General features: G+C 42.1%; 1 protein-coding gene across 4 annotated transcripts in view; it reads left to right on the top strand.

Annotated features, from left to right (window-relative positions):
- LOC124150872 overlaps positions 1-17342 on the top strand; it is a 38832-nt gene extending 21490 nt beyond the window's left edge. For 3 of the 4 annotated variants that reach the window (XM_046523031.2, XM_046523032.2, XM_046523033.2), the window contains 3 exons: positions 401-558; positions 3689-4015; positions 14639-17342. In XM_046523031.2, coding sequence (XP_046378987.1) covers positions 432-558; positions 3689-4015; positions 14639-14844 — 660 coding nt within the window. In that variant the 5' untranslated portion in view covers positions 401-431 and the 3' untranslated portion in view covers positions 14845-17342. The remainder of the gene's footprint in view (positions 1-400; positions 559-3688; positions 4016-14638) is intronic. The other variant, XM_046523034.2, reaches the window with a different exon arrangement.
- The last annotated feature ends 4656 nt before the right edge of the window (positions 17343-21998 follow it).

Below are 21998 nucleotides of genomic sequence, written 5' to 3'. Positions count from 1 at the left end.
ACTTCCCCTGTTGATACAGTGCCGCGGCTCCCAGTCTTCCGAAAGCTAAACTCACTTGAGTGAGTTTGGTTTTACGTCGCTTTTTACAATATTCCAGCAATATCACAATGAACCCGGGTCTCATGATGAGAGAAAGCTTTAACCACTAGGTTACCCCACATCCCCTAATTTCTTCGAACGGGTATATACAACTTACACAGTGACGCAATGTCCCATCGCATACATACACATTAACAACCATTATGGACGTTGAACTTTTCTATATACATACATTGGTACTAGTGCTTTTTAAAGCAAAATAAAGAGCACAGTCTATAATATCAGAATCTCAACGACCGTCGTTGAACATATACTTCCTGCGGCAATCAATATTATAATTTAATTTGCCGTGTTTTTTCAGATGACAGAGATGCGTAAAGAGCCCCCTTGAAATGGATCTGATAGACTATATTTCTCAGATCCGCTCATGCGTAGTGGAGAAATTCTCTTCCTCCCCATCAAGAGATGTTCGAGGGGAGACAACCACAGGCTGTAACAGACGGGATTCCGAAAATGGATGTAAGTGCTGGCAATCTCATATTGTTGCATAAAAGATCTTCTCAAATATGGAAGCAGTTTCGAAGCACGTTGATATCATTAATTTAATTTAATCTAACCGTTATTCTCTTTGCAAGCTTTTATTTCCACCTATATGCTGTGGATCCTTTAACAGTGATCGTGAATTACTATATGATTACCAACATTGCGGTACCTTTTCATCAATAAATTATGGTAGAATATTATATCAAAATAATTATTGCATCTGGTAATGCAATACAATCAACAGAGGTTCAATTCTAAAAAGAAATTCATTCAGTCCGCGATGCACACTTCACTCATTAAAAAACAACAATTAAATACAAATCTTAAAAAACTCAACGCTTTAATAAAAAAATGAAAATAGATAATACATGGAAAACATGATATTGATGATAATTGATCTCTGTAGGTTTTCTCGTCTTCCTGTCCAGTTTCCCCCATATGTAAATACGTAGTTCACGACACACAATCATTTCGCACAGCTGGTCAGATGAAAGGCATAGTAATTGTCTGTCTTGAGTCATAGCCAAGTTATCACAATGTACCAATCACCAATAATTGCCACCTGAATCAAATCACGGGTTGGTAAAAGTTCCTGTATCTTGTTTACATCGAGATTCACAACACAACACGTGCTCCAAAAACAATGTTCATTGTATTTTCATGACGTACACAAATGAGTAACGGTCTGTATCTTTTGATGTATACGTGTGTAACCTACAGTGGTCTTAAGTGTACTAAAATTCATTAGTGGGCGGAGCTTATGTGGCCACGTGACACTTGTTTCGTACACACTGCTTCAGACTTCTGTAGGTTTAAGGGCACAACATACGTGTGGAAAGTACACCTCAAATTGTTTCAAATACCTGAGTAAAATCCATAAAATATACAAACAAAGATACGAGCAAAATATACACCAACATTTTACGAGATAAATGAGATGAAATGAAAACAGGATATAATAAGGCATTGGTGGAACCACGTTGTTCTTTTCGGCACAGACAGTCGGCGTCCAGAGGGAAATGTTCATACGCAGGAAAAAACACAACTAATTTTGTTCAGTATTTTACATTTATTTATTATCCGTTGTTCATACTTGTTATCGAGAAAAGATCGAGTACTATTAAATTTTTCACAGTCATTACAATTTGTGTTGAACTATTTTTGTGTTGATTTGTCGAATGTACCAGTGGTATCGATATTCCTCATTTATTTCCATGATGTCATCGGGTTTTTTTTGCTAAAAGTATTTTAACTGGTGGTTCTAGTGTTATTACAGTACTGATATTGCAGTACTAGGGTTACCCATTTCTGTCATTGTATCGTCGATACACTGATAACGTTTGATGACCGTGGCACGATATTCAGTATTACGTTGCATTAATGTTAACCATACGGTCACGGCTTGCATATGAAAGTGTGGAACGGCCACCGGCAATATAACACGACCATGAAAATGTCATTATAGGAAATATCTGCCTCACCGTGGGTTTTCTATGGGCTATTTCCTTAACGCTTAGGCACAAGATATAAATCTTCCTTTATTTGATGGACGACGTTGGAGTGTAAATGTTTGCATCTGTAAGTCTGCGCGTCCCAGTGATGACTGTGGTGCAATCAGTCACGCGCACAGAGCCAAGAGATAGTTATCCGAGGTTGTCACTGATGTATGTTCTGATTGGCTCACGCCAGTGCTATGAGAATCCACAGCAGTGGGAATGTCTTAAACCCTCGGTTCCTCGCTCGGGGCATATCCTTGAGAGTTTAATCTTCTATTGACCTTCCGTGTGATTGTCTTGTTTTCGATTGTCGCAAATTAATCAGACGGTTTAATTGAGTCATAAATTCGTCCGTTGACAGTTGTAGCAATGTAACGACATTGACCACGATTATGATATTTCTAAGTTGTCCAATAAACATTGCCATATGCTGTGGTTATTAATTGTTCTCTGATTGGCATTTACCACTCCTAAACCGTTGTGACGTCACAGATCCTGTTCACGATATATAACGAAACATCTTAACCGATCACATTCGCACAAAGTCGGGGTGTCGATATCCTGCCGCCTTTATATCCACATTATGCACGTGATTCGAGATATACAAGTTCGCTGTTGATATTCAGAATGTGCGCGGAGTCTCGGGTCAGAGCTACTTGGGGTGATGGGCGTGATTTGTGAAGGGCTGTTGTGAACTGATACATTTACAAAATAGTCTTCTCGTCAATATTTAGTACAGAGTAGGGGTCTTTGTGATTACGGAACCTCGCAGCGTTAATGTGACCACTACCGGAGGCGTTGGCGACGTACAAGTCGACGTCGCTGTCTGATATTGGTTATTCCATTATCAATGCCTCAACTCTCGGCCCCCGAACAAGATGTCTTCTTACACCTAAATGCCAAACAACCGTCTCCATATTGATTCCCGTCTACCTACGGAAGTCGTGGTACCATTCCAGAACCTTCAGGGATGACCCAATATATACGCGTGGGAAGCCCCCAACTAAATATAGCTCGGATCGCAGAGACCACCTCTGCTATGTTTTCATTAGAACCATTATGACCAATTTCATGCAAGACGTACAAGGTTAGACAGTTGAACACCGTTTCAATTATCCCAGGCCTGTATGAACCATGATGGTCCGCGACGACGACAGTCTGCATCCGAGCCGGCTGATTGACTGTTGATGACATACAGGGGGCAATGACGGGCAAGCTGGGATAACCATCTATATTTCACTGAAAATATCCTCCCTGTGACTTACGCTTGGTGCTTTGTTCGAAGACTAACTATCAATTACCTCCCCAGTCGACCTCATTGCTTCCTCTGGTTCTCAGCAAATGAAATCTGTGAAGAGAAGAAGAGAGCGACCGGGAATTAGTTTTAATACCAACCATCTAATCCTTGACAGAGTTGACGCTCACCTTACAATAAGTATCGGATTGTCGTCTGCTTCACATTGGTAACACACAAAGGACACAGCCGTGATTGTCTTCCCACTGATTAATGTTAACGTGGGGAGTTTGTTTTAAACCTGCAGTAGCGAACATACACAATGGGACGGGGACAAACAGTGGTATGATAATGAGTTTGTCTTCCTTATTTCTAGCAGCGTCTGTTGCGGATAGAACGTCCAGGGATGAAGCGAGGCGGGAGAACGAGCAGTTGTCTGCCGAGGTTGAAGGCGCCCAGAGAGAGTACAAAAAGCTGAAGCAGGTCGTGGAGCACCTGACCAGGGATTACGAAGCCTCGAAGGACTTCGACCCTCTACGGAGGTACAAGAAGATGAAAGGGATGGTAAAACGCACCGTCCTCCATCTGCGACTGGACCCGGACCAGCAGGGGTCGTCCCAGGGGATTGTGGGGCTGGTCCAGGGGTGCAAGGACTACACCCTACAGCTTGAGGGGGTCAAGAGACGGGGAGAGAGAACTAACAGTGAGTACACCTTTCCTCTGCTCGGTGATTATCTACTTTCTTTATGTACATCTATTGGATAATGATAGCTTTTTACCTGGAAAAAGGTCGCACCCCTGTGATATGAATAATAACAAAAGACAATACCAAGGACAGGTCTTCACTTATAACATAATATGAACGGAAGCTTTAAACATTGTCGTTGTTCCAAACGTACTAGAACTTCATCACTGCTAACGGGAGCTTTTAAAAATATGACCCGAAACTAATTTCCCACAGTCTGTAAAATTATGCTCCAAATAACATCTTTGATGAATACGGCCCCGAAATAATCGAACCTAGAATGTGCATTTAGGTGTTGTTAAAGTTATCACCAGACATATGTCGTATACTTGTGCCAGAATATGCATGGGTCATGTCCATTAAATCAGACAGGGGCGTAATGCCGAACTGAAAGAATAGAAGAGACATCATAATGGTGCGTGAGAAATCAGCACACCTTGAAGCGCTCGTAAACCTCCAGCGTAGGTAACAGAACAAAGTATGAACGGTTAGATTAGATAGAGCATCTCGTATCTCGTATCTGATGGCAAAGAATATCCGGGTTATAATGGGTCTTCATCAACCCATGCTTGTCGTGAGAGGCGACTAACGGGATCGGGTGGTCAGGCTCGTAGACTTGGTTGATGCATGTCATCGTATTCCTATTGCGTAGATAGATGCTCATGATGTCATTCACTGGATTGTCTGGTCCAGACTTGTTTATTTACAGACCGCCGTCATATAACTGGAATATTGCTGAGGGCGACGTTAAACAACAAATAAACAAACACAATCTGATGGCAAAGAGTCTAGGGTATATTTAGTATATTTAGATTTTGATAACATAAACCGACTATGATTATAAATACATTCGAGAAAACCATTTCCGTATTCATAAGAAATCTGCATTGTATAATAGTGGCATATGTTCGTTTGCATGCGGCCTTTCATTACACACCGTAATATTTTAATTTGCATGTGCTGCCTCGGTCGCACAGAATACTACAAGCATGCTGTGGCAATTATCTTAATGTGAATTAGAAACCTTAATATGAAAACCCGGAAGTATTAGCACATTCCGTTGTGTAGCTATTTTGAAATAATTTCTTTTGGTCTTGTAACAAACTTTGCAATTCAGTTTAAAATCCATCATCGATTCTGTCTTTTCTTATTGAATTCTTGCTACTTCGAATGACGCTTTATCCTTAAGAACGACAGCACAGGATCATCCCCAATCAAATTATTATTCAAAATCCTAAACATCAAAAACCATAAAAATGACATGTTGAGTTCGAGATTTGTCGTCCTACTGGAGTCAAAATCCGAATTATATTCTTCTTTTATATAACTAAATGCCAAAGAAACGGTTTATGAATATTTTATAGGTTGGAATTGCTTTGACGTGGAATACGTGAACTTTACAACACACTGGACAATGCGTGGGTTGAGATTGGCTTTCGGCATATTATTCTTGGCCGTGTAGAACTGGCTCAGATAGGCGCATTTCTGTGTGTTCTAGGTGATATTACACCATTGTTGAGAGCTGTGTGCTTTATGATTGCCACTCCGAGGTGAATGTGTGAACACTTCTGTTATCTAAGGCTACAAACAGTCAAGCCGCAATCGATCAATAATACCCGTTACAAACGCCATTATTTCAGGTTCATACGTCATGCACCGACACCGCTCCATTCGAAATAATAAAACAACCAAGGCCTTTATTACGATACCTGCTTCACTTTGCTCATTACATCACCATCGAATAATTTCATTATTTTTATCAATATCATGAGTTCATATATATAGTTTCTATTTTCATCGTTGGTGGTACGGGTGGTCCAGTCGTCTAAGGCGCTTTAATTCGCTGTGCAGAGTTCCGTCCCTTGGGCACGCCAGAAATCTATGGTCGTGGGTTCGAATCCCGGTTCGCCCCGATTATGTTTCTAGGTTTGTCAGCACCATACCCATGCTCGTTGGTTTCACCATAAGGGGTAAATGTCTGAGACCTGCATCACTTTGGGCTTTCCTCCCACATTAAGCGGACACGCCGTGATATAACAGAAATACTGTTCCAACGCAACTCACTCACTCACTCACTATTTCCATCTTTATAATGCTTTCGCAGACCTCATCTTTAATGGTATCGGGTTTATTAAACATTGCGAGAGCATCAATACTAGTAGATGGCATCATAGATATCATCATATGTTTAGTGAGTGAGTATGGTTTTACGCCGCTTTAGCAATATTCCAGCAATATAACGGCGGGGCACACCAGAAATGGGCTTCACACATTGTACCCATGTCAGGAATCGAACCCGGGTCTTCGGTGTGACGAGCGAACGCTTAAACCACTAGGCTACCCGACCGCCCTTCATATGTTTAGAGGTTTCCCTGTGAACCAGTGGTATTCGATAGAACAAGACATACTGTATCTCGAAAACAGGGGGCATCGCGGGAGGTCCGGTTGTCGTAATTCGATATGCAGAGTTGCTTCCCTTAGGTGTGCCATAAACATATGCTCGTGGGTTCGAATCTCCGATTCCCTTGATTACATTTCCAGGTTTGTCAGCATCATACCAGAGGTTAAGTGATAAATGTCACGCATCACGTCAGGCTTTCCTCCCACATCAAGCTGACACGCCATGATAGGACAGAAATACTGTTAAACCAAACCCACTCACTCACTACAGCGTAAGAAGCGACTACCGGGATCGGGTGGTCAGGCTCTCTGACGTGGTTGATGCATGTCATCGTATCCAATTTGCGTAGATCGATGCTCATGGCGTCAATCACTGGCGTGTCTGGTTGAGACTCGATTATTTACAGACCGGCGTCATATAGCTGGAATATTGCGGAGTTTGGGGTTAAAAAATAACAACAAACAACAATAACAACATTCACTCCAACACCTGATGTACGAAATACCAAAAATGAAAAATCCAAAACTTTTGTCGTTCCAACCCGGCTACAGGTTACATGTTGTTCATCGAGGAATCGTGACACTGTAATTCAACTGGGTTTGAGTGGGCGAAGCGTTGCCTTGTTACGCTGAAAACCGGGGTTCGATTCCCCACATGGATAGAGTGTGCAAAGACATTTCATGGAATCCCCCATCGTTTTATGCCTGGAATAGTACTAGAAGCGGCGTTAAACCCAACTTACTCACTCACCTGAAACTAACAGGGACCGGAGTCACGGAGTGCACTTGCTGTTGTCACCTGCATGAGTTGCACACCTGCCGACCGCGGTTGCTGCTGCACAATGAGTGTGGTGCACTTTCTCCCCGGGCGTTGCTACACCTGCAGCTTATCAATACACGGCAGGAACAACAATGAACACGTAATAAGCATTCTATTATTACCAAAGTCGCATCCGAACCAATCTGACACCGCTATTGAAGTGGAGAAGTTGTGACGCCCACTTCATCTTGAAGACATATTGTTCCTGCAGCGACCAAATCGATCAACATTTTTATAGTATTACAAATATCCATATGTGTGATGAAAGTATTGCAAGAGACGAAAGTAGTTGGATGATACACAAGCTCATGTACGACAATATATATTTTGTAACAAAACGTGAATCAAATACAGGCTCATTGTGAAAAGAGACATATGTAAACACTAGCGCAAAGTTTTTTATTGATCATTATCAACGCTGATACTAAACTACCGGGCAAAAGAAAGTTTTCACTTTTTAGAAATAGCTGTATAAAAAGCAAAAATGCTGGTACAGGTTTGAACCCCCGCGGAAACATTCGCCCAAATGCACACAACCACAACGCAGATTTTCGAACGCAGCTTTCCAAATCATGCATTGGCCAAAAGGTCAAAAACGTGATTTTGAGACATTGGTCCAAATGCACGTGCGTGATTGTGGCATAAATACCGACGTTGGCAGAGCAGACATTCAGTAAGCAAAAAAACACCAAAAATATGCCCAGACTTACACAAGCGCAACGAGACAGAGCGATCGGTATGGCCAATATGGGGGCTAAACAACGTCAGATAGCCAGAACCTTCAACTGCTCCCAGACCACCATCAGCAAGTTGATAATCCGCAACCAACAGACAGGACAGACTCAAGACCGGCCAAGATCGAGAAGACCGAGAGTGACAACACCGGCCGCTACATCCGGCAGATTCACCTCCGAAACAGATGTGTGACGGCGATGTCAACGGCGGCAACAGTACTAGGGCATGCCATCAGCAGACGAACAGTCCTTCGACGACTTCGTACGGCTGGTATACGAGCCTACCGACCCTTCCGTGGAATGGCCTTGACCCGTCTACACCGTCAGACTGCAATGGGCACGAACTGAGTTTTTCGACGAAGGGGAGAGCGACTGGCGCCAAACTGCATTAGAGAAGTTCACCCGTTTGGAGGTGGAGGCGTCATGGGATGAACAAGACAACGCAAAGCCTCACACCGCCCGAATTGTTCAAGACTACCTGAACAACGTTAACGTCAACGTATTGCCCTGGCCACCTCGTTCTCCAGACATGAACCCCATTGAACATCTCTGGGATCATCTTACCCTGAGACAACATGTACCGCCTCCAGCGAACCGACAGGAACTTGAACAGACTCTATTGAACTTATGGAACAGGATCCCTGTTGACGTTATCCGCCGACTGACGACGTCAATGAGGAGGCGTGTGTTGGCGTGGATGGATGTCCAGGGTGGTCATATTCGCTATTGATGACGTGTTACCTGACTACTGTGTCATTAATGGACTCTTCATGCACTTTTTCAATGAACTCTGATTTGTGTAATTTTTAATTTGGACCCTTGACTCTTTCTTTGTGTATTGCGGAGAATGCAATATCGGCATTACAATGCAATTTCATTCTAATTCATGGAAAATGATTTCTGTTTATAAATTAATCATCATAAATCTCACATATGCCTTTGTTTTTGGTGTTTGGTCAAGTGAAGTCGGTGAAAACTTTCTTTTGCCCGGTAGTTTATTTTTAAATGAAACCAGAATATTGTAAACAGCTCTTCCAAATATATTATATTTTGGAGCCCATGTGGCCATCAAGGGTATAATATCTCGTCTGCCTATGGGGATCTTATTAAGCAATCGACTATTTCAATTAGGATCCGAACAGCTTGTCACAACTGTATAATTCCTTTAATCCTCGTCCTCACTGTATATCTGGCTTCACTACCCGTGTGCTTCATTACCTGTGTGCTATTTGTTATTCTTCCTGTTCACTTGGCTTCACCCAATTATCTACTTGTTATTTATCACCGTTGTTGTCAATGTTAATCTGCTGCTTATAACAACATGTCATGTATATTCCTCTCATCACTTGCTTGTTGTCATTCCAGCTTGATAACGGTGTAAGCTTCTACATCGAAACGTCGCTATATGCATGACGTTGTTATCCATGAAGTTTTTTTGTACCTTTTTCTTAATTATTTGCCAAATTCTAGAATGCCAATCAAACAGTCATGCGACCATCCTTATGTCCCACCCACTTTATCAACCCACGTGTGCTGCAGGATATCAGATCAATGGCGTATTGATTACATTCGTGCTTCGCTGAAATGTCTTTGAGTTCATTAACTCCTCTTATATTGTAGCTTGTACTGAGATTGTAGCTTCCCACGTGTTCCGCTCCTACTGTATGTATATGTTTTCCAGTACTTCGATGATAATTCTACTGAAGCTGCCAGTCTGACACAGAAACATAAACTCGAGAATATATCTGAGTCAATGAGTGAGTTATTGTTTAATGCGCCTAAGAATATCATTCTAGTCGCGGTGTGTCAGTTCAATGTGAGGGGAGTAACCAAAGTGGCGTAGGTCGTAGATGTTCATGATCACCCACGAACATGGATACGGTGCCAAGGATGACAGTCTTGGCGTTGCTGATAGTGTTACGGTCTTCGCCACCAACTCAGTTGTGTATTAAACAGTTTAACTGCTGGTTCCATCAGCAAGTTTAGCGCTTTAACAAACAGGATGCGGCCAGACAGTTACTACACAGTACAACATCCGGTTATTGATGCGCATGCGTAGCGTCTTCAGTTACGAATTAAAATAAACGCCTCGAAAATTTGGGGCAATAATAATGATAATATATGCTCTGCAGATGTAAATTTTGCCGAATTACAAAAACAAACTTCCCAACATTTTTTTTCAATCGATACCGAGGACCAATGAATGGTGTTTGATCTCGTCCAATCCCAGTTACCGCTCGTGTACTCGTGAGGATAAACAGGAACCAGTCAATGGATCCCAAAAGCGTGCTTAGCGCTGCACCTGCAGTATACTTTAACACCGAGATTACTTTGTGGGACGAAGCTCCATGTCTGGATCCGAACCCAGAATATCTACTGGAGGGGTAAACGCATACACCACGTTGCCCAACAACTCCTGGGACAATATTAGCTTCTGCAAATGTGACGTCACAGAAACTTGAAGCTTCATTGACATTGTGGGACAAACCTCATTTCTGGTTACATAAAACAATTCCAGTATATCTGCCTGGAGGTGGTAGTCTGAAAATGATAGTCATTATCAAGTTTTTATTCCGAGAATAAACGTTGACACTTCATTTCTGATATATACACCCACGTTCAAGACGTCAGCTTGGAGTAATGGTATTTCAAGGATTCTCTCTTCTTTAACAAAGAAAGAAATTACATACACAAAGATATTTGTGGACGTATATGTGATTAATATACATCGCCTACAAAATCTGAGTTGTCTCCCCGTCATGGCATTGTCAGGGAGCATGGTATCAAAAGGTTACACATTACGAGGACTGGTCAAAAAGTTCTAAACCTGACTAACTTTCAACAAGTGGTCATAACAAAGTGGACTAGTCAATGTAGTACAGTGTTTGAGTAGTTCATTGCAAGTGTATTTGGTCTGTTGAGGCCGTTTGTATATTAGTGACAGCCAGTTGAACGTGATAGGGTCCAAATGGACAGTCACATAAATGAGTGAGTATGGTTATACGCCGCTTTTAGCAATATTCCAGCAATATCACGGCGGGGGACACCAGAAATGGGCTTCACACATTGTACCCATGTCGGGAATCTAACCCGCGTCTTCGGCGTGACAAGCGAACGCTTTAACCACTAGGCTACCGGACCGCCCCGACACAGAATTGGAAAAGAACGAGTACCGAACAGTCATCAAGTTTTTGACTTCAGAGAAAGTATTCCCCAGGAAAATCATGACCGCATGTCACAAATGTATGGGGATAGGTTCCCTAGCTGTTCCACTGCTAAACACGCCTTCTGATCCCCCTAGGTCTTGACGTCCCCCAACTTCCCTCGATAAAGATTCAATCAAGTAGACAGAAACCTTATACTGCCAGATAGACGTTTTACCATTGCTGAACTTGAGGAAGACACAGGTATAAGTCATGGATCCATTGAAACTATTATTCATGAACATTTACAGATGGATAAGATATCTGCTCGTTGGGTGCCAAAGTTTCTAAATTCTGGTCTTAATTGGAAAGGAACTGACATTGCCAGAGACATGTTAAAGCTATTTGAGGAGGATTTCGTCACATCTTTAAAAAGAGATTAGTAACGTGTGATGAAACACGGGTCTACCACTATGATCCCGAGTCAAAACGTCAATCAATGCAGTGGCACAATTTCAATTCCCCGGCACCACAGAAATTCAAGTCTTCAAGATCATTGAAGAAAGTTATGGTCACTTTATAGACATAAGACGATTACCGGTGCCTACTATGCTGACTTGCTTCATCGCCTGAGACATTTTATCAAAGAAAACGGCGAGGAATGCTTACTGCTGGATTTCAGCTATTTATGACAATGCCTCTCCTCACACCTATCGACTTGCAAAGGCTACTGTGCGACAATGTGGGTTCGAATATCTTCCTCACCCGCCATACTCGCCAGACCTGGCACCAAGTGATTTCCACCTGTTTCCTAAACTGAAAGAACACCTTCGTGGCAAGCGCTGTGACGACAACGATAATCACAGAAATAATTCGTCAGTGTTAGTCTTTCGCGACAATCCATAGGTCTGATCAAATGGAAGCTATTTCCTCGAGTTGGAACTATACGTTCAAAATTCCAAAATTTGTTGGACAGAAGTATCTTTTGAATATATTTAGGATAAAAACCTCTGAAGAAGTAACTACGAATATTTAGGACGAGCGAAAAAGAAACACAGATGAACAAATAACGCGCACAAAAGGCACATCCGCGAGTGTGTTTTGGCGAAGGCATGTTTACTGCATGGGTACAAGTTGCCCCATTTCCTACCTTCATAGCCAGACCTGTGAAGATCCGGGGTAGAATATGTCTTCAGCAACCCATGCCGTAAAAGTCGACTATGCTTGTCGTAAGAATCGACTAACAGGATCGGGTGGTCAGGCTCGCTGACTTGGTTGATGCATGTCATCGATCCCAATTGCGTGGATCGATGCTCATGATATCAATCACTGGATTGTCTGGTCCAGCCTCGATTTTTTACAGACCACCGTCATATAGCTGGAATATTGCTGAGTGCGGCGTTAAACAACAAACCAACCGAACAACCAGCCTTCAGAGCCGAGTCTCCTTTGCGATTACGGAAAAGGTCGAGAATTGTTATGAAATTGTTTGATAAATAGATACAATTGATAAGCTATTCGATAAATTTTATCAAACTGATATCATCACTATTTGATAGTGAATCATAAACACATGCTTACAATATAGTCGGAATCGTACAATGGATGTTTTATGTTTTATGATATGGAAATGGTTTTGTTGTCTTTCTTTGGAGTCTGCGTCATATTACATTGTCAAGACGTTACGAAAAGCAGCCATACAGCGATAAAATTTAGAAACGTGAAATTTCGGCCAAATCCAACTATTTTTATTTCGGAAACAGACCCCAAGCCGCAGAGGTCTACAAGCACGTGTATGGAAATGGATATACCAACCGTCCTCGCTACATTGCTTCTTTTATATATGTTTACACTTGTAATATACTACAGCTTACACCACAGTTAGACGCCGATTTTCGGTTTCCTAGACTATAGTTATATGGGATAATGATTACAATGATGATTCCAGTAATTTGTCGAGATCAATGCTAACAGGTCAATGATGGTCATTGCTAAATCGATAGCGATAGAAAAAGGAGACACCTTGTTTGTGCGTCGCCAACACTGAAAGTAGTACCTATCTACCCCTTTTTATTAGCATATTCATCTGCAAATGACCCCAACGGATACCGATTTATCCGTTATCCTGCCGAGAAACCTACAGATTATATGATAAATCCTATTTTTGTCCTTCTACAAATGTCTAAACATAATCAGACCAATCAGAGGCAACGTGATCATTCAGTGCGTATCAGGGAGACAACTCCTGTAAACATCCTGGAATACAGAACCGCTGTGACCATGTGAAAAATACCCGTGGTCTTTGTAGGTATCGATGACCGAGACAAATAACAATGTGTTAAAAATATCAGGCAGATTAATTAAGTTTTCGTAACATGTTCATATAACATCGCATAGCATATATGATATCACCTACTGAAGTATTGTGAAATACCAACTTGTATGTGGTATCACCCATTGATATACTTCGCTATACCTTCTAGTGTATATGTATTATCCACTGATATAATGTGTCAACCACTCAGTGTATTTGATTTTATCCACTGATATACCGTGCTCTACCTGCTAGTGTATGTATATTATCCACAGATTTCTATGCTCTCCAATTTAGTGTATGTGATATTATCCACAAATATACTGTGCTATACCACCTAGTATACGTGATACTATCCACTGATATACTGTGCTATACCGTCTAGTATAAATGATATTATCCACTGATATACGAGGCTATACCGTCTTGTGTATGTGATATTATCCACTGATATACTGTGCTATACCGCCTAGTATTCGTGATACTATCCACTGATAAACGGTGCTATACCGTCTAGTGTATGTGATATTATCCACTGATATACTGTGCTATACCGCCTAGTATACGTGATATTATCCACTGATATACTGTGCTATGCCGCCTAGTATATGTGATATTATCCATTGATATACGGTGCTATGCCGCCTAGTATACGTGATATTATCCACTGATATACTGTGCTATGCCGCCTAGTATATGTGATATTATCCATTGATATACGGTGCTATGCCGCCTAATATACGTGATATTATCCACTGATATACTGTGCTATACCGCCTAGTATACGTGATATTATCCACTGATATACGGTGCTATGCCGCCTAGTATATGTGATATTATCCATTGATATACGGTGCTATGCCGCCTAGTATATGTGATGGTATCCACTGATATACTAGGTTATACCGTCTTGTGTATGTGATATTTTCCACTGATATACTGTGCTATACCGCCTAGTATACGTGATGGTATCCACTGATATACTGTGATATACCGCCTAGTATATGTGATGGTATCCACTGATATACTAGGCTATACCGCCTTGTGTATGTGATATTATCCACTGGTGTACTGTGATATACCGTCACGTATGTGATATCACACACTGGCAAGCTGTTCTATATCGTCTAGTTTGTGATATAACTCACTCATATCATGTTTCCCTTCCAGGGATGAGGAAGGAGGACATCATGGCTGACAACGAGAAGCTCCAGGAACAGAAGAAGGAGCTGAAGCGGAAGTGTTCCATCATCCGGGACCTTGTGCTGAAACTTGAACGTAACTACCAACACTCCAAGCGCTTCATGGTGGTACAGAGATATGGCATGATCAAAGACATGATCAAAACAGTCATTCATGATAAACTCATACAGTGAGGTCTGTGATGCTGGCTGAATCATTTGGGTGACCATTCGGACTTTCGAGGACCCGAAAATAATCAACCAAGACGATGCACATATGCTTCTGTAGCACCTGTGAAAAACGTAGGAATAATTCATTTGAAGTGAACAGAAATATTCAATAGCTGTTAGCATGAGCAATAGCTGTTGCCACCAGCCGTGATAAGCAGATAAAACGTGGATATTTGTATCAGTCCCGTTATCGTGGGGTCATCAAAGTGACGTCACATTTGTAATGAAGGAATAGTTCGTACATGTTATGGAAATCAATTTTCAAAAGCTGATGAAAACTTCCAAGGGGATACACCGTGAATGGAGCCCGAGAAACAACCGTCAGCTTCCCTTGTGCTCACGTGTCACCAGAGCGTGTGTATGTGGCCATGTGTTACCAGAGCGAGTGGTTGTGTCCACGTGTCACTAGAGCATGTGTTTGTGCTCACGTGTGACCAGAGCGTGGTTGTGCCCACGTGTCACCAGAGCATGTGTGTATGCCCACGTGCCACCAGAGCATGTGTGTGTGCTCACGTGTCACCAGAGCATGTGTTTGTGCTCACGTGTGACCAGAGCATGTGTATGTGCCTACGTGTGACCAGAGCGTGGTTGTGTCCACGTGCCACCAGAGCATGTGTTTGTGCCCACGTGTCATCAGAGCATGTATGTGTGCTCACGTGTCACTAGAGCATGTGTATGTGCTCACGTGTGACCAGAGCGTGGTTGTGCTCACGTGTCACTAGAGCATGTGTTTGTGCTCACGTGTGACCAGAGCGTGGTTGTGCCCACGTGCCACCAGAGCATGTGTGTATGCCCACGTGCCACCAGGGCATGTGTGTGTGCTCACGTGTCACCAGAACATGTGCATGTGCCTACGAGTGAACAGAGTGTGTTTGTGCCCACGTGTCACCAGAGCATGTGTATGTGCCTACGTGTGACCAGAGCGTGGTTGTGTCCACGTGCCACCAGAGCATGTGTTTGTGCCCACGTGTCATCAGAGCATGTATGTGTGCTCACGTGTCACTAGAGCATGTGTTTGTGCTCACGTGTGACCAGAGCGTGGTTGTGCCCACGTGCCACCAGAGCATGTGTGTATGCCCACGTGCCACCAGGGCATGTGTGTGTGCTCACGTGTCTCCAGAGCATGTGTATGTGCCTACGTGTGAACAGAGTGTGTTTGTGCCCACATGCGACCAGAGCATGGGTTTATGCCCACGTGTCACCAGAGCGTGTGTTTGCGCCCACGTGACACCAGAGCGTGTGTTTGTGCCCACGTGAGAACAGAGCGTATGCATGTGCCCATATGTCACAAGAGCATGTGTTAATGCCCACGTGTCACCAGAGCATGTATTCGTGCCCTGGTGTCACTAGAGGGTGTGCGTGTCCCACAATGCCACTACACACAAGACAGCAGCAGAACTGTAAGTAGCTGAGTGAATACCCGTGTGTTTGGTGAGCCCCCGCCTTGAGAAGTGAGTGCAGTCGGTTGTCTTGACTGTGTATGTATAGCCTTGGTTTGCGTACATGTAAATATGGTATATTTAAGCTTTCTCTATTACAAAGATGTACTTCACCTTATACTCGCAAAACGACTTGATACCGTACATATGTGGTGATGACATTAATGTGTGACCACATCATGATGCGCTGAGCGTTATTTTCCAAATATGACTCTAGACCCCCACCCCATCCCGACCACCCCACACCCCCCTCGAGGCAGCAGTTCTGGAACAAACACATAGTCCATGGACTGACCGGTCATAATGGACATTACCTGATGGGTTTGTCGGACCTCCAAATACGCGCGCAAGAAAAAGAATCATGATAAGCAAACTATACCCATGCATATAGTGTTGTTTCCATTTGTTTTAGTTTTGTAACGCGTCACGTGTCTGCCTTGCTGGTTATATTGTATTTTATTCGGAATACAAGAACGTGCAAAGCGCAATGACGCGGACTTAAATTATGAATAATAAAAATAATAATAATGATGATGATGATGATGATGATGATGATGATGATGATGATGATGATAAAGTGTTAAGCAGTACTGGTCTTTCCTATATACCAGTCATTAAGCACCCATCTCGTTATAATTTTTTCGCTATGAAATGGCGAGTGAATAAGTGAGTTGGTGAATGAGTTGTACTCTACGCTGGGTCTGCAGTTTTGAACTATTCGCGACTGGATCACGTAACAAACGAGTTAAGTTGCTTCAGTTATAAAATCAACACCATATTGTACATCAACATGTTCGTGGCGGTTGTTATCCACATGTTGATTGCTCCCCGTTGAATTATGTGAATACATTGAATTGTCAATCACTATTTAAATTGCTGAATGTATTCTGTTGACAGTAACGGAAATAGTCACGTAACCATTATACCGTCTGTCACGTTGACACCATGGATTTGATTGAATCCTGCTGTACCAAGACGTGGTCAGAGACGATACGGCGATAGCAATAAAGACGTTGATACTCACTGTGTCGTTCATGATGTGGCTGTCTGGGGTATGCTAGTTGTATCTATGGTTGGCCGTATTTCCAGTTTTATTTACATTATTGCTTTTAAACCATTTTCTCGTGCTTGGAACTATGGGAAATGATTGGTTATATTTGTAATCTTAACTACAATACCTTTATTAGTAATGTGAATGTTGTTAACGCCGCATTTAGCAATAACGTAACCATACTACGACGGCCTGTAAATAATCAAGTCTGGTACATGCAAACCAGGGACTACAAGCAGGGACGACGATCCAAGTGAAATTGCGAGTGAGTGAGTGTTTTAACAAAGCTTTGTTGAGCATATTTAAGATGCATCCTAGCGTATCAGGTACTCTTGGAGGAATACTCGAACTGATACGGGTCATTTATGTTTATTACTCTTATGAACGGGTATGTGTATGGTGCCGACAAACTTGTGAATCGTGGCGAATATGGGATTAATATTAAATAATAGATATACGTGATATTCATGTGTATATTAACTACGGGAGACACATGATATTTCCAGTTTATTTCTGCTGGGGGAATTTACTCTACATTTATGTTTCCTGAAACTGTCGGCAGTAGTGACAAATGGAGCACATCGCCTTCTGTGATATCACGTAAGGTTCACGCAATTCCATGAGCGAACATGAACACCCGGGCAAAAGAAAGTATACACCCATATGCTTCGGCGACTGTTTTCTGCCTATTAACGTTCTTATAACGTTTGTAAGCTTTTCTGTAAATCCGACTTTCAAGTGTATACTTTCTTTTGAGATCATGTTCGCTCATGGAAATACGTGAACACGATATTATAGAATGGGATGGGCTTTGTAGAATACTTCCATAAGACTCCTGGCTCCATTTGTCAGTACTGCCGATAATTTAGCACACTCTAATATTAGCCCCTTGGAGAATATACATATAAACATATTAGCGCATACTGACCTTACGTTGACTGCTACAAATGTGAATTAAACCATGATTTGATGTGGAGTGGCCAAACTTGAAGCGACGACACTCGGCGGGATAGTAATGTGATTGCTTGAGAAAAGCCATGCCGGGAACAATTTTCTGGTGTGTGTGTGTGTGTGTGTGTGTGTGTGTGTGTGTGTGTGTGTGTGTGTGTGTGTGCGTGCGTGTGCGCGCGCGCGCGCGTGCGCGTGCGTGTGTGTGTGTGTGTGTGTGTGTGCTTTTACGAGTCCGGACTGATGCCGATTTATAGTGCTAGCCCACTGAGATACCATGCCGCAGTTTAGTGAGTGAGTATGGTTTTACGCCGATTTTAGCAATAATCCAGCAATATCACGGCGGGGAACACCAGAAATGGGCTTCACACATTGTACCCATGTCGGGAATCGAACCGGTGCCGCAGTTTAACATGAATACCCCACTCAGACAAGGTACTGACTCCGAACCGACCAGTCCTTGTTTAAGCCCCTTAGTGACCAGCGCCAGACAGGGTAACAACAAGTACCATCTTTTAACGTCTTTTGGTATGACGCGACCGGGGATCGAACCCCGGGCTTTTAGCTCTCCGGGCGTAAGCTCTACCACTAGACCACGGAGGCTGTCTTCTCGCATAGAATTCACTCTCTAAATCCCATGATATTCTCCTCCCCGCAAACTGACATACATTCATATCACGAAAAAACGATGAAATTGCATGTCTCTCAAATTGGTAGCCTCTTCAACCTTGGAGATACTCTTCACCATGTACAGCGAGGACTTTCCCCTTTCCTCTTAAAAAGGTGACTGACACTTAACATCCAGTAACCATAGTAACGAATGATTGAAATTAAAAATATGCTCAACAAAAATATATTGCCAATAAAGATTGATTTATTTGATTTACTGCCGATATATTGCCGAGAAATAGGGATATACTGGGTTTATAGGATATTGGTCAGTGTTTATTATGACGTTAAGTAAGACGTATGGTCCGAGACTATGCTATGTGCTTTGTGTTCTGATTGAGAAGATATTAATATAATCAGGTGACGGTCTACTCATGAGATTACTGATTTAGCTTCTGATTCATCTTGTATGTGGAGGGAGTAGGCAATATCTCATTAATTATCCTGGACTGGTGCGTCCACGTCCACAGGGAGCGGGGATCTGCCCGGCACTGCAGACACTGTGTTGTCACAGGATATTTTGCACTCGTTAATATTGGCTTAAAAATAGATGCATCATAGAGGCGGTTGTGTTAATCGTTCTTTGACGTTACCCAAACACAACGTAAAGTGTATAGGGAGTGAAGTCCCAGCCAACACAATAATAGATAAGTCCACTTGCGCAAAGTGCTCGTAGTGCTACGATTATAAAGAAGCTCCACGTGATCCATGCGTATGTGTGCGTTTGCACCCTGGCATGATGGTGTACGAGCCTGTGTGTGTGTGCGTGCGTGCGTGCGTGCGTGTACGCGTGTTCGTGTATATGTGATTAACCTACAATAGGAATTTATTATTAAGGAATGAACGAAGGAAGGAAGAAAGAAGGACAAATGTGGGATGTTGTATATCACATAGTGGTGTGAATCTTAGTTCTGTTTGTTTGTTTGATTGTTTATTTGTTGTTTAACGCCGTACTCAACAATATTCCAGCTATATGACGACGGTCTGTAAATAATCGAGTCTGGACGGGACAATCCAGTGATTGATATTATGAGCATCGATCCACGCAATTGGGATACGATGACATGCATCAACCAAGTCAGAGAGACGCCTCGATCCCGTCAGTCGCCTCTTTTACGGCAAGCATGGGTTACTGAAGATCTTCACGGGTCGTGTATCACGGAGATCAGTATGTCAGGACATTTCAACACCCTCAGTCGTAAACCAGTGGGTGACACTAGAGGTGGGCTTCACAGACATACATCATTCGTGACCAACTCGTGTTATTCCGGGACAAGCCGAATAGCGACTCGTGCCCCTCTCATGGCCATTTTTGCGACCGGGTTCCGTCTTAGCGCAAACGGGCATACCCACAACAATTGTCAACTCGTTGCGAAATGGTTCACATATTATTTCCCCATGTAAAACATATATTTCAGATGCAATTTAAAGCACATTGGGACGTGCGGAATTATACAGTATGATTGAACACATTTAACTGTGTCTTGGGTATATTTTAGAGGCAAGACATATGTAAAATCAAAAAATAATTCTGAGGGATTCTTTGACGAAGAACTTAAAATCATACGCGCATTCTGATTGGTTTGTCGTATTTTCGCACATAACATTCATCGATGGGGGGACGAGTCTTCTTCCAGGTTACGGAAAGGGGCGAGTGGTGACGAATGAGACATACATAGTGTGAAGATTCCAGCCCGGATTGCAGCTATGATGAGCGAACACGATAACGAGGCTACCCTACCACCGCACAACTGATAAACTGATATCATATACATGAAAAGGAAAACAAATACATACTTATTTAATCAATGTTCAATATAAAGCACATGGTCAACTGATGGTATTTCGCCCTTTTGTTTCCTTCGTTAATGTCGAGTGTTGTTGTATCGCATGAAACATCAAAGAGGCGAATGGATTGCCTGCTTGGGTGCCCTCATTTACTACGGCTAAACTGCAGCTGTTAGCGACGCACTTAGTGATGTGTTTGTGGTGCCCTCTGCTGGATGACTGAACTGTTAAAGTACTCATGGAAATGAAAAAAACCCTGTTTTGCTGGATTTAATAATCGACACAAAGCATTACGTAGATGTAAATACGAAATCACAAAACAACTGGAAAAGTACTAGTCTGGATTTGCTAGTTTTATCTCAGTGCTCAATACAAAATGTACTTTACAGGAGGTAATTTGTAGGCACTTTCAACATTCAAAAATGAATCTAAGTCCAAATTGACATGGCAGAAACAGGCTATAGGCATTATGCAAATTAGCCTGGAAAAAAGTTATTAAAACAACAATAAAAATAACAGCTATGTTTATGTACATAATAATAATTACATGTAAGTTGTTGTTTGAGAAGGGAATATATTACTTTTACGTTCTGATATTTTGACGATGATTCACTATCCCACAATGCCACTCACAAATCACTAACCACTGACAAATCACATGCACGTGGGTTTCAAGCAGCTGTTTTCACCTGTCGTCAAGGTATCATAGGTCATGGACATTCACCTTGATCTACTAACACCTGGTTGTGCTCAGTCTGTTTAGTTCATATTTTTACACACTTTTACGTGTAAAAAGACATAAAAACCTTTGATAAGCTGTATTTGTGCCAAGGCCCAATAAGTACTAATTGAGTTGTTTGAATATTTATATATTTTGTATATTAACTGCATTTATTTAAAATCTGAGATCGAAAAAAGTTGTTTTTTTCATTTCCGTGAGTACTTTAGTAATGCTTACTTTATCAAGGTAGCCTGGTATCCCTGTAGTGTAGCATGGGACAGAATCTCTATGATTAATACAGACATGAATATGGATATTTTTTATAGTTCAAGAAACGTGAAATTTATAGAGAATTCGCATTTTGGTTTTGTTTTATATAACACATTTTCATTCTGGAGGAGAAATTATAGTCGACAAAATTATAAACAAAAACGTTCACACTCAACACTCACTATCTCCACATCAGGTAACCCATCAGCATTTAAATTACTGTTTACATTTA

This window comes from Haliotis rufescens, unplaced genomic scaffold, assembly GCF_023055435.1.
Source record: "Haliotis rufescens isolate VD_foot unplaced genomic scaffold, xgHalRufe1.0.p SCAF_11, whole genome shotgun sequence".
In the NCBI taxonomy this organism is placed as follows: domain Eukaryota; kingdom Metazoa; phylum Mollusca; class Gastropoda; order Lepetellida; family Haliotidae; genus Haliotis; species Haliotis rufescens.
The sequence above is the reverse complement of the archived record's forward strand: the minus strand, read 5'-3'. Positions and strand labels throughout refer to the sequence as shown.